A 13,740-nucleotide genomic window follows, 5' to 3' on the forward strand; every position below is an offset into this window, starting at 1 on the left:
TAGAGAGCCAGTAGGCCCTGGAGGGCTCTGTGCACAGGGCTATGTAGGAGTTGTTCAGAACTGGTACTTTTAGGTGCATTCCCTGGCAGGCAGCCAGGCGTTTGATCAGCCGATCTGCGGCTGTAGGCCTGGGTTGTACACGGCCTGTCTTCTGCTACTTTGGGTCTACGTCTTGCGCCTGGCTGGCAGGACCAGTTGCTTTGGGACTGAGTCGCACGGGGCAGGCTGGTCTGCAGCTTTGGGACCCAGTCCCACGCGGCTGGTTGGTCTGCCTCCTTGGGCCTGTGCGTGGGGCAGCTAGCCTCTGCTCCCGGTGCGCACCCACCCGAGGTTTCAGGTGTGGGCACCCCGCCGGGGTCTCAGGTGTGGGCGGCCAGCTGGGGTTTCAGTTGTGGGCCCCCCAGTCCGCTAATCTGGGTGCGCGCAACCGGGCTTCAGGTGAGCACTGGGGCTGCTTATCCCGCATTCACAGTCCAGGGCCTGAGGGGGGAGGGGTGCCAGAGGCCGTGGCTGCTGCAGAGAGTTCTCTAACTAGCCCCTGATTGCCTCTATTTTCTTTTTCTTTTTGAGAAATTCTTCCTGTTCAAGCCCCCCTGGTCCAAAGAAGCACCTGGCTGCTCACACAGCTCAGCCTGGCTCTCTTCCAAGAATCCTGCAGCAGACCCTGCACCCAAGCCGGGGCTTCAGCCACCCTGGTCCCCACGCAGGTCCCAGGGACCTTATTGTCCTTAAGCACTCTTCTTACCGTCTGATCTTTCAGTGTGCTCTATCATTGGTCTCCGATCTTCACATATGCTGGAATACCGTTGGCTGTTTGCTCTGCTCCTAAGATCAGTTAGGTGTTTCACTGGTGTTGAGGGGAAGTGGACTCTGCTCCCACCTATCTTGCTGCCATCTTCAACCCAAACCGTGACTGTTTAATTTTAGGTTTATAGTAATTAAAATTAAATTCAAATTCAAAACTAAATTCAAATTTTAGCTCATCAGTCTCACTAGGCACATTTCAAGTGCTCAACAGCCACATGTGGCAGGTGTCTTCCACATGAGACACTATGGACACAGAACATTTCCATTGTCCCAGAAAGTCCTTGTAGACAGCACTACAAAACTGTTGCTACATGCCCACAACACATGAATGGAACTTGTGGACACCTACATGAACTTATGCAGAAATGGACAACATCATTACAGGTATGCCACTAGGCTAATGCTGACTAAAATTTTCCTTCCAGTACAAATTTCCTCCAACCTCCAGGAGATGGGATTGGTGTTCCTTTTCTATGATAATCCAGCACCCTCTATTTCCCCTACCTTAGCATGCAACACCCTGAACCATGAACACCTGTTCATCTGCCTCTCTCCCTGTGATGGTCACTGTCCCTTTCTTTAGGTATCCAGCTCCAGGTAAAGCCACAGTAATCCTCACTACTTCCCATGGTTTCAGATGACTGGCCCTACCCACTGTCTAGTGTCCCTAGGTTCAACATGTAAGCACATGGTCCAGACCAAGCTCATCCTTGGACTTTCCTCCAAACTATGGAGACAGATGTTCTCCCTTCCTCTAGGACCATAATTGAAGAATAAAACTGCAAGCCCGAAGTCATGTTCAACATCATAAGGAGGTCACCTGCCAGTGAAACAAGGTCAGAATGGATGAAGGTAGAGATGAGGAATAAAAGAAAAGATTCAAAATCCAAATGACATTGCTGACTACTCGGATCCAGTTGTGCCTTAAAACACCACAACCCCTGGGTTTTGAGTTATATGAGCCAGTAAATGTGTCCCTTGCTGAAGCTAGATGTAATTGGGTTTCTGTCACTTGCAATCAAAATCCCCAATGAGTACATGCCTCAACAAGAAGGAACTTCACAAGAGCAGAGATCTTTTCTGTCTAGTTTACCATTTTATCCTCAGGGCCTGACACAGAGCTCAGAACAAAGCAACTCAAGAGACACTTTAGTAAGAATAAAGAAATGTCCTTTCTGCTTAAGAATATGCATGCTTATCACTGATTTATACTATTATACTACTCTAAATATGGAAAGATGCATTCTAAAAAGAAAAACACCCTAGCAAAAAATGTCCATGGATCACTTTTCCAATAATCATGTTATATCCAAGGGACCAAAGATGTGCAAATGTGCTCTCGTTTCAGAACTGAGCACTGAGTGACCCCATGACCTCGATCAGGGCAATGAAATCCTCTGGAGGACTGTGACCTGTGTCTGTCTTAACACAGAAAAGATGCAGAAATTTTACAAAGTCAAAATTCTGCTACAAACATCTTATAATAACTGTAAGCATTTCTGAGTGAAATGTTCTGACTGATAAAAACCTTGTATGTAATTAATCTACCCTATTATATAATCTCTCTATTAGGATTACCTTTTATTATAGACTGAATGTGTCATCCCTTCCCAATTCACATGTTGAAGCCCTAACCCCATATATGATGGCATTAAGAGGTGGAGCCTTTGGAAGTTAATTAAGCTTAAATGAGACCATGAGGGTGGAGCCCACATGATGGGATTAGTGCCTTTTTAGGAAGAGTATGAAAAACCAGGGCTTCCTCTCTCTACCATGTGAGAGTTCAGGAAGAAGGTGGCCATCTGCAAGCCAGAAAGAGGGCTCTCACCAAGAACCAAATCTGCTGGTACCTTAATCTTGGCCTTTCTAGCCTCAGAACTGCGAGGAATAAATGCCTGTTGTTTAAACCACTCAGTTTATGATATTTTGTTATGGCAGCCCGAGACGTTTAATACACCTTTATTTTCAAGTTTCCTCATGACCATAGTTTGAGGACTTCCTACTGGTAGAGACAACAGATGATTTTTGGTGTCTTTTTATCTGCTCTACCTTTACCCAAATGCCACATGGTAAAATTGTAAGATGTCCTTGTGGCTTCCTCAAGGATTAGCCACCCACAACGCTCTAATTTCAGCAACATCTGTGTTAAATTTACTCTCTGCTGAGTGTATCAAAGCAGACTGCAATTTGGTGATACTAGAACTTTAATAGACTACTGTTTATTATAACATTATCTTTAATAAGATACTTATTGCTTAAATTTCTGTGAGCTCCAGGAGGAACACGCATGCCCTGCTGAACACTGTTCTTGAGAAATGTTGAATAATCTGGCAAAGCAGACATTCAGCAGGCAAGTCTCAGGGGACAGATGTTGCGTGCAAGGCAAACAGCTCCTCAAGGCGGAGGCTGGCAGTCTCTGTGCCTCAAAGTGGGGAGACATCAGGTGCCTAGTCTTACTTAATGAAAACATAAAAGACTCCACTTAATTGCTCCAAGATTATGCAGGGTGTTTTTTTCCTTCTTTTAGGTTGAGCTTGTTAATTTGTACAGCTGTGTTGTTGGCACAATTGCAGCCTCAAGTCCTGTTTTCACAACCTGTAAGCAAAATTAAAACTTCCCTTTTTAATTAAAATTCAAACCAAGCCAGAATTAAATTCCTATTGCAAAGTAGAGGCCTGGGAAGGCCCCAGAATGAACACCTGTTCCACAGGCAAGATGGCCAAACTCTGACAAGTGCACTCCTTTGAAGGTGCTGCTGGTGGCCCTTAAGGATGGGTTCCTGACATCAGTGGGGCTTTGGCCATTTCAACCTCTTCTTCCAAGGGCAGTCATCTCTGGAGTGGGGAAAGTCAACTTCAAATTTTCCACTTCCTATACCTTTCAGTCAGAACTTAACTCTGCCCAATTATGACTAGTTCCCTTCCATGATTATAAAAATAGTAATGGTAGTAGTAGTAGGAATAGTAATGATAATGATAAAAGCAAGTCGTTGTCTAGAAAGTTTTAGTGGTATGTTTCATACCTGGACTCCCCCTTTTAGCAGCTCTATGAACTACTGTACTGAGAAAGATGCTGGTCCAAATGCCTGGTGCAGGTGTGCATGTGGGTGTGCAGGTGCTGCACTGCCATTCCTGTCCTGCACCGACAATAGATTTAGTAGTTTTTTAATTGAAGTATAGTTGACATGCAATATTATATTAGTTTCAGGTGTATCACACAGTGAGTTGACATTTAAATACCTTGCAAATGATCACCACGTTAAGTAGTAAACATCTGTCACCGAACAGTTACTGCACTACTACTACATTCCCTGTGCTGTACATGACATTCCCCTGACTTATTTATTTTATAACTGGAATTATGTAGCTCTTAATCCCCTATACCTATCTTTTCCATGCCCCCACCTCTCTCCCCTACGACAACCATCAGTTTGTTCTCTGTATCTATGAGTCGGTTTCTGTTTTGTTTGTTCTGTTTATTTGTTTTGCCTTTCAGAAACTTTCATTTTCTCATAAGGGAAGGGAGAGAAATTTTAACCCCAAACCCAAAAGGAAGATATTATCTATTCCTTAATCTGAAGATAATCCTCCTAGCAGGATACTCACCTGGATACTGCCTAAAAAAGCCCTTTGCACTTCCAAAGTACTGCCATATGAGAGACGGGTCACGGTCAAAGTTATCCACAAATACTTTGTTTAGCGATTCAGACCAGTAAACCCCATTGACAATAGCTGGGTCTGAAAAATAAAGAGAAAGAGAAGAGGATGTTACAAACCAAGTAACACAGAACCCGGCTGGCATCTTGCATGACTGGCAATTATCAGCATGAGGCCCATCTTGCAGAAAAGTGTGCAGAAAGCTATGGCTCCTGGAAATTCCATGCGTTAGGGTTTCCCCCATCCTGCCCGAGCCCTCCAACCCACCAGGAGCTCCTACTGGTGGATCCTTACTTGAAAGGCACATCTTTTATTTCTAGTTTTATCTCACATAGCCCATAGTTCTTGAAAAAGGAAAGAGAAACTCTCTTAGTGTTATTTTCCACTTTTTCCCCTCCTGAGTCAGAACTCAGCATTAAATAGAGGAAAAACATGGTTTTTCCTCACTGCAGTTACCTCAGCTAACATAGCCTCGTTCAGATTCTCTCCACCTCAGACTTACAAGTTTCCTTTTGAAAAAGAAAATACATAAGTAATTTGGAATTATATAGCTAAATCTCTCTGCTTCTTTGGTTCAGCAGAGTGTGAGCTCTAGGAAGGAAGGAACCACCTCACTTTGGTCTTCTGCTGTATGACCAAAACTGTATGGATTGATGAAGAGATAGACGGATGGCTGGATGATGATTAAAGCAAAGATTGTTCTCCAGATTACAGACAACCATCTACTCTTCTGCCCTGCTACCCCAAAAGCAATCTCTCTTCCTCTCTTCCTCACCCTTGGCAGCCCAGCAATAACCCCTTGCTCTCAGTCCATAGGTAAAAATTAAGGGCCTGCCCTGGCTGGTGTGGCTCAGTGGATTGAGCTCCAGCCTGCACACCGAAAGGTCACTGGTTTGATTCTTGATCAGGGCACACTCCTGGGTTGCAGGCCTGGTCCTCGGTTGGGGGCGTGCAAGAGGCAACCAATCAATGTATCTCTCACACATTTATGTTTTTCTTCCTCTCTTTCTCTCTCCCTTCCTCTCTCTCTAAAAATAAATAAATAAAATCTTCAAACTGGCATCAAGTTAAAACAAAAAAAGGGTTATAAAGAATCAAGGGCAAAGACACCCAGGGAAAATAAAAGTATTTCTTGCATACTAGTAGAAGCAGGGTGGAACAGGGAGGATGATCTGTGACTGTCTACTTTTTACTTTTTTAATCTCTGAGGCTCCTATTTCAAAATGATAACACATGAAGCAATATTCCTAAGAGGGGAAATAATTGTCTGGAGTCAGTATGATGAGGGTAAGAATAACAAGAGGATAAACAAGTTAATAATTAGGGAGAGGAGAAAACTTTGAGTCCTTCCTGGGGCATAGGCACTGTGCTTAGCTCATCTCCATCCTCGCTCCCACAGCCCTCCCACACAGGTACCCTCCATGTTGCACAAGTGGAAACTGAGCAGAGAAGGTTAGGTGCTTTCCTGGAAGCCCCCTACTAGTAAGTGACAAAATCTCTAATCTGTGTTTTTCTTTTTTGCAAAATGGGGATAATAGTGACCACTATAAATGGCTGTTTAGAAGGTTTAAAAAGTGGGCAGAAAAGGACCAATGACAAAAAGCATCCACAAAGCCATCAACACAAGTATTCCGTACAGGCCTGGAGTCCCACACCCTCACCAGAGTTCCCTGTGGGACTCCAAGTCACAGCAATCCCTCCATGGTATTGCTCCATCCTATACAGGTGAGGAGATGAGGACAGATTGGGTCACTCCAGTCCTCAAGTCTCATGGTAAGACAATGAGAAATAATGTTAAACATGTTCATGTAACCAGGTACACTGACAAACTCAGTATACTGCACCCCACACTGTCTGCTCTTTGTTTGCCAGCTGGTTGACCCCAAGATGTTCGTCTGGACAGGGCTGAGGCAGAGCCCACAGGCTGGCCCCTGACCCAGCAGGCAGACATGGCACCTTATCTCATGGTCTTACCTCTGGCCACCTTGTTTTTTCAGGTCACTTACTCAGATTCAATAGGCAACTGAGATTCTAACTCTCATCTCAGGGGTAAAAGCTCTAACTCTTGTGAACAATAATAACCACATCACAGGCTAGGAGAGTGAAAGCAACCAATTCAACGTTTTACCACAAAGTAATGTTAAGAAAGAGTTTATCTTTACAGTCCTTAAAAATGGAGCCCTTCACTGTTCCTGTCCAAACTTGACAATAATTACTCTGACTCACTCCCTGCTACAAAAGCCCTTTAAATTAATCCACAAAGATGCAAATACAATAATGATGCTGAAAAATCTATGTTTCTTGCCTCCTCCATCAATGGCCTCAATTATGTCAGTGTGATATAAAAACCTTCCACAACTAGAAACAAAAATTCCAATTTACTAGCTACTGTCTCAGCATGTTTAGGAGTCAAACAGTTTCCAGTCAGACAATTCTTTCTTCTTGAACACGGCTTCTTTAGGGGCAGTAAAAGGGTGTCCGTGCACCTAGGTGGTCCTGGAAACCTAAGACTATCACCTGAGGAAGTGTGAGCATATTCAGAAATGCAAAAAGAACTGTGGTGGTCTGAGAGTCACTTCCCAGCTTCATCAAACCTTGCTCTGAACTTAGCCTCTTCAAGAAAAGAGGGCTTCAATTCTCCTAGGGCATGTGAACCAGAGAAGCAAAATCACTAAAAGACATGATCTAGTTAAAACAGGGACTGTGCTACACACACCCATTTGATCAAAGATTTTAAATAACACTTCCTCTGGTTTGTAAAATAATCACAGTGCATTGATTTCACAAGCTTGCTTAGCAAGCAAATTGATAGAAGAGAGTATCTTGAATTGCTGTCCATTGTTACCATCACCTAAGAGATTGAAAAAATAGAGAAATGGTGACATTATTAAGTGGGGCATTCATCTAAATATTTAGGTTTTAAAAAGACTACTGTAAGTTGAAAATGGTTTCCCCAGCTCTTTGGCAGAAACCAGAAGTGAAGTAGCCCGAAGGGTCATGCACCCCATGCACCCAGGACTGCAGCCCTTTCCACCACTTACTGAGGAGGTAAACATTACACTGGGATGTGGACCAGCATCCCACCTGACTTTTCCTCTGTTGTGGCTGGGCAGACTTGCTGTAAAAAGACAGCATCCGCCTCAGTAGCAGACTTACCTTTTTTCTTGTTTGTGTTTTGTTTCAAAATATATTTAAAAGCCCCCTTTGCTTCACTTAGGATTTTCCAAGAGTCTTAGATTAATCTGAGCTTTACCCTCCACCTCTTCCCTTAATCTTCTTAGGGGCTTAATATACTGTATTAGCTTCCTGTGGCTGCTATAATAAAACACCACAAACTAAGTGGCTTAAAACAGAAATGTATTCCAGAGGTCCAAAATCACAGTGTTGGCAGGACTGGCTCCTTCTGGAGGCTCTGAGGAAGGATATGTCCCACGCCACTCTCCTGGCTTCTAGTGGTCTCCAGCAATCCGTGATGTTTCTTGCCTTGCAGATGCATGCATCACTCTAACTCCTGCCTCCATCTTCACATGGCCTGTCCCCTCTGTGTGCCTGTCAAATCTCCCTCTCCTTTTTCTTTGAAGAAACCAGTCATTGGATTTAAGGTCCACCCAAATTCAAGATGATCTCTTTTCAAAATCCTTCACTTAATTACACATGCAAAGATCCTATTTCCAAAATAGGTCACATTTGCATGATGTACTGGAGGCCACCATTCAACCCAGTACATGTCCTTGTACTCTCTTACTTATCCTACAATATACCCATGTTCCATAGTTTGTGCGTGTTCTTTTTTAAATCTGAGTTTAATAAATGCAGGCGTTTTACCCTGCAAAGGATGTTTAAAGGCCTTCTCCCTTTTCTTCTTTATGGGAACAATTCAGATTTTTATGTCTGCATTGTAATTTTATGAGCTTCCTGACCTCTGTCAATGGGTCCTACCTGTATGTACAAAGTTGGATTAAAATCATTTTCCTTAATGTCCAGTATATGTGTCAGTGTTTGGCCTTCTGTGCTCAGGAAAGTGAATGCCACGTAACATGGTCATTTCACCCAATGTTCCTGTCCATTCCACATCAACTCATTATTCACGTGGGTTAATGTGAAGTCCAGGAATAGTGGTCCTACCTCCTACTTCCTCTTTCTTCTGAGAGATTAAATCACCTCTGATACCAGTCAAAAATTTATTAGATGATCAGCTTTTAGTAAAACAGAGGACTAGCAGATGTTTAGATAGTAAGAGTCCCACACCACCTCTGTGATCAATTTGCAATTTGTATTTGAAAAGCATCTCACACATCCCTGACCTGTCTTTGTAATGTATCATAACCCATCAAAAAATTTACCTTTGCAGTTTCCTTCTTTCATTTCCACCCAAATAACGGCTCTCCTCTGCGGTTGGCACTTGCTACATGGGGGTCACCTAGTGTTACAGATGGCTAACATGCTCTCTGCACACTGCCTGCTACAAGCACTCACACAACTTTCTATTCTCATTCTGTATCTTTGAATGAGTAACCCATCTTGTCCTCATCTTTCAGGCACCAGTTCCATCCACCTCAGTACTACCTGAGATGATCAGTCCCTTGGGTTCAAGCAAATCAGTGGATGCAAGCACTTAGCACAGCAATTGGCACAAACAAAATGCTCCCAAAATAGTGGCTGTTATTTACTCTGTGCAACAGTAAATGAATAAATAAGGTCCCAAGAAGAATGCCTGACTTTCATTCCCGTTCCTATAGTGGGTGTCACTGGGTAGCAGCCTCACAGTGCTGCAAACCAGTCTGGAACTCTGGCTTTGGAGCTGGAGCCCTGGGTCCTCATTTGCCACTTGTTAGCTGGTGGCTCTGGACTTGTGACTTAACTCCCCTGAGCCCAGTATCTCATCTGTAGAAGCAGATAGAGTAGCCCCTTCCTCAAAGGCTGCTGGGCAAAAGCACATAAGGAGCGAGGCCTCCATAACTGTCATCCGGGACTTCACTCATCACATGCCATTCTGTGGTGAACCCCCAAACCCAACCCCAGGGCAGTTCAGCTGCCCTAAGTCTATCCAGGTGAGGCTTTACCTAAGTCTCTCCACCCTTCCTCAGATTATCAGGACAAGGTACTCTTGATGAATCTTTCATTCATTTGATCATTCAACAAATATTTATTGAGCATCAACTGTATCAAGAATTCAGCAGTGAACCAACAGATCATGAAGATGATGTTTTGGTGTGAGGGGAGACAATGGACAAATAAATGAGAATTCAAAATAGAAATGGGTGTTACAAAGACAATAAAAAGAAATGGTAGGCCTGAGAGTTACTTGTGTGGAAAGGGGGAAGGAGAGTTACTCAAATTGGGTGGTCAAAGATGACCTCTTTGAGGAGAGACCTGAAGGCTAAGTAGGCATCAATCTCAGGCTTTGAAAGAGTGTGTCTCCTGAATATGAAAGTACACCCAGCCCAGGGAGAGGGCTTGGGCCCACAAAGGAATTCTCCTCGACACCGCATGTTGGATCAGATTCAAGAGGAGAATGGCTGGATGGTTTTCATGTCTCCCAATTCAGCAAGTAAATGACATCTCTCCCGTTCATTCTAAATAGATCGTAGATTAAATAATGACCAGTTTTGATGCTAATTATCAAGTACTTATATGTATTGGAAAATAGCCCTTAATGTGTGTTGAATTATCAAATAGGTTTATTTGCCAAACATTTACCCTTCCTCTAAACATAGTGATGTGCTAGATATTAAATGCAGGTTTCACATTTAATTCACAAAGCTGGATCCAATTTCTGGCAGCCCTGGGATGAGAGGAACGAGAACTCACGGCCCAATGCTGAACTACTCTAGATGAAGTTGGGAAGCAAAATGAATGGTAACACACACACCTACCAATGTGGCAAATCTAGAGGGTGCTCTGGACTCTCTCAGCTAGTGCTGCAAATGCACTAGACTTCAGTGTTTATTCCCAAGTGAGATTTCATGTCAGTGACTAAAGCTGGGTTTTTTTGGGGGGAGGAGGGCCTTAAATATATGAACTTTAAAGAGTACTCCCCCCTTAACATACTATAAATTTTGTGGAGAAATCTCTATTTTTTCCTCCCTGTCACTCTTTATTCTCCTGTAATAAACCATTCCTAAGTCTTTGTCACAGATAGGAGGAAGAATATTATATAATAGAAATGAAAATAATGATGATGATAATGACAACAATGATAATGATAATTGTAGCAGAGATTGTCATTTTTGGAACATTTACAGTGTGCCACGCAATATGCAGGATCCTTTCCAGGGAGATACAAACTATTCTTCCTAGCCCCTTTTTATGGACAAGAAAACTGATCCTCATAGTATTGAGTCATTGTCTAAGAACATCACCTTGCCTGAGATGGAGATTAGCTAAATTCCCTGCCCAAACTATTAGATAGAAGAAGACTCGAATGGAGGCCTTGAACTCTATTTACTGCCTACCAGAAAGTAAGCAGAGGGTAGAGGAATGGGGTGGCTCTAAAGGTATCATCTAGATACCAGGTAACAGGTGGCTCAGAGCAGGCCATTTGCTCTCAACTGTGAATGAATAAAGTGGGTGGTCCCTGGAAAGGGGACTGGGATTGGGCATTCTTTGAACCCTGACACAGCAGCTGTGCACCTGATGCTTGGGACATGTGAGTGAATTGAAGGGGACATGGTGAGTGAAGATAAGGTAACTGGGGACTAGAGCCCTTCTGCCAGAGCCCTCTAATGCATCCCCCTCGGGATCTCTCCTGCAAAGTTAGCTGTCAGTGAGGCTATTTTGTCACCATCAGCATTTGGATTGGGAGTCAGCTTGCAAAGGGAACATTGACCAGGCCTATAAGTTTGGATAAAACACTCTACAGTGAAGATAAGCACAGATCAGGGGCTCCTGATTCTAAAACGGCATTCAGTAAAGTGTAGTTTCGCTGGTATACACTAGTGCAAAACATCTTGTGCAATGTGTGATATTGTCCCACTCGCGGAGTCTCCCTGGAGGCCCATCACATAAAGCTGAAGAACCAGAGTCTACCTCTTTCCTGAGGGTCCTCTCTGCTCAGAGAGGGAATAGACTCATCTTGGACAGGTTTGGCAATGGGGTGACTATGCTAGAACACCAACACGTACTGGAAAACCAACCTTGCAAGTCCCTTGCAGAGGCTCCCTGGAACTCAGTGTCTTTCTCTCAAATCTGTGTTAAATACCATAGTCAGACCACCCACCCTGCTCCAGAAGCATCAGTAGTCCCTGCTAACCCATCACACCGAGACTAAACACCATTGCCTGGTGCTCCAAGCCACTCTGATCTGGCCCTGCATCTCTTTTCAAATCTGTTTCCCACAGTGTTTCCTTTTTTTTTTTCTTCTAATTGTTGTATTTATGGTGGCTGTTACAACTCTTGTGGGGCAACCCACTCAAAAGGTATAAATCATGCCATACTTTCTAATATCCCCAGAAGCATTTAGCACCTGTATTGGATATAGTATGCGTTTGTCCATTTGTTCAGAAAATATTTTGTGAATGTTTACTATGTGGCCAGGCACTAAGATTGGATTTGGGGATAAAGCAGAGGGCATAAACAGACATGGCCTTCAACCTGATGGAGTGTACAGTCTATGGGGGAAGCAGAGAACCTAATAATTATCTGAGTACTTGTAAAATTACAGTTGTAATTGGTATAAGAAGAGGAAGAATGTTATGTCAGGAAACATGTTCTGGGGAAGGTCTCCCTAACACAGCATGGATCAAGCTGGAATCTGAAAAGTGACTAGGCATTAAAAGGGGGAGGGGAGCAGAGTCTGGCAGAGCCAACTGAGTTTAAAGGCCTGGAATGCAGAGAACAAAAAGGAAGCTGGGATGGGAACAGCCTGGTCTCAAGAGCAATGAAGATAAGCCCAGGGGCCTCTCAAGAGCAAAGAAGGCCCCAAGAAGGCTGGAACACAGGGTGGGCATACACCTTTGCCATCTGAAAAGCAATCAAGCAAAAGCAGGTGGGCCAGGGTGGACGGGGTGCTTAGAGGCTCCTGCAGTTGCTCTAGAGGACATGACAGTGCCTGCTCTAGGGTGGCAGGGTGAGAGCAGCCGGTGACATCTAGGGAGGAAGTGCTCATCGAACATGGGCCAGGCCAGGCTTTCCACTCTGAAGGCAGGCATTTACGGCAGGGGGTGTGGCTCTCTTCCACATTATCCCAGCATCCAAGCACAGCTCCCCAACAGCGGAAGCCTGGAGGACAGAACTACAGAGTACTGACTGCACTGTGGGAGAAGGAGCCCAAAGAGAGAGGGCGTGCTCCTTAGATCATGCCCAAATGTACACAAATCCATGGACAGCAACAGGGAAGAGTTTGTCCACAAACAGCTGGATTGTCACAGATTTGCTAATACCAGTTTCTCTGTAGTGACAGTCCTTGGGATGTACATAGTCCCAGACATTCTTACAGTGTGTCTCTAAATGATAGAAGTTATTCAGCAGCAGCATGAAAGAATAAAGTGATAAGAAAAAGAAATCCTTCACCACCCACATGTGGGTGCTGGAAACCTTCGGCAAGGGTCCCTTGCTAGGTGCTGTTGTGTGTGCACATGGTGCCAGTGGTCCTACATCCCTCGTTTTCCATCACGCTCACTGCTCCTGGGAAGGCCCACACTATGTCCGAAGGATGAGGGAACCAAGGTCTGTCAAGGGGAGAACCACACAGCCAGTTGGCTAGGCTGTCCTTTCACTTACGGTGTTCCTCAGAGGAGGGCAGGACAGGGGATGTGGGATGGGAAGGAGGGGCTGAGATCCACTGAGGCTTGTGCCTCGGTCCCAAACACACTCCCCCTCAAAGTACAGCCAAGTAAACTCCTACTTGTTCAGCCAACAAAAGCCTAGAAATATCTAGGGTATTTGAAGCCTTGTCCTATGTTCCATGGGGGGGCCACACAAAGAAACAGTTCTGAAGAAAATAGACGTTATGACAAGTCACATACAATAAAGGACAACACCCACTGAGAGAATACAGACCTGTCATCATGCAGTAAGAATCCATCCCTGATTCTCACTCAGACAGTCTCCTCTCATTTCAACCCTTCAGAAGAGAGAAAGAAATTTAAACAGCCCTTCCTTTCATCTTCTGGACAGGCCTGGCTCCCAGTAAAATATGATTTTGTGAGCCTGCCATCTGCACTGATGCTATCAGCTTTTTATTGATATTTAATATAAACACAGCCCTGAGGCTAGCAGGTACCTTGACAGGGTCTGAAATATAATTGCCAGGGAATGGTACAAATGTGTGTAGCAA

The 13,740-nt window shown here is 44.2% G+C and overlaps 1 protein-coding gene across 1 annotated transcript in view; it reads right to left on the reverse strand.

Moving 5' to 3' along the window:
- The window catches only part of CACNA2D3 (calcium voltage-gated channel auxiliary subunit alpha2delta 3), an 870,474-nt gene that overhangs the window by 485,531 nt on the left and 371,203 nt on the right, over positions 1 to 13,740 (reverse strand). The window contains exon 6 of the mRNA XM_045192346.2: positions 4,413 to 4,544. Within this exon, the coding sequence (XP_045048281.1) occupies positions 4,413 to 4,544 (132 nt within the window). The remainder of the gene's footprint in view (positions 1 to 4,412; positions 4,545 to 13,740) is intronic.

The sequence above is a fragment of the Desmodus rotundus genome, chromosome 8, assembly GCF_022682495.2.
Source record: "Desmodus rotundus isolate HL8 chromosome 8, HLdesRot8A.1, whole genome shotgun sequence".
Classification (NCBI taxonomy): Eukaryota; Metazoa; Chordata; class Mammalia; order Chiroptera; family Phyllostomidae; genus Desmodus; species Desmodus rotundus.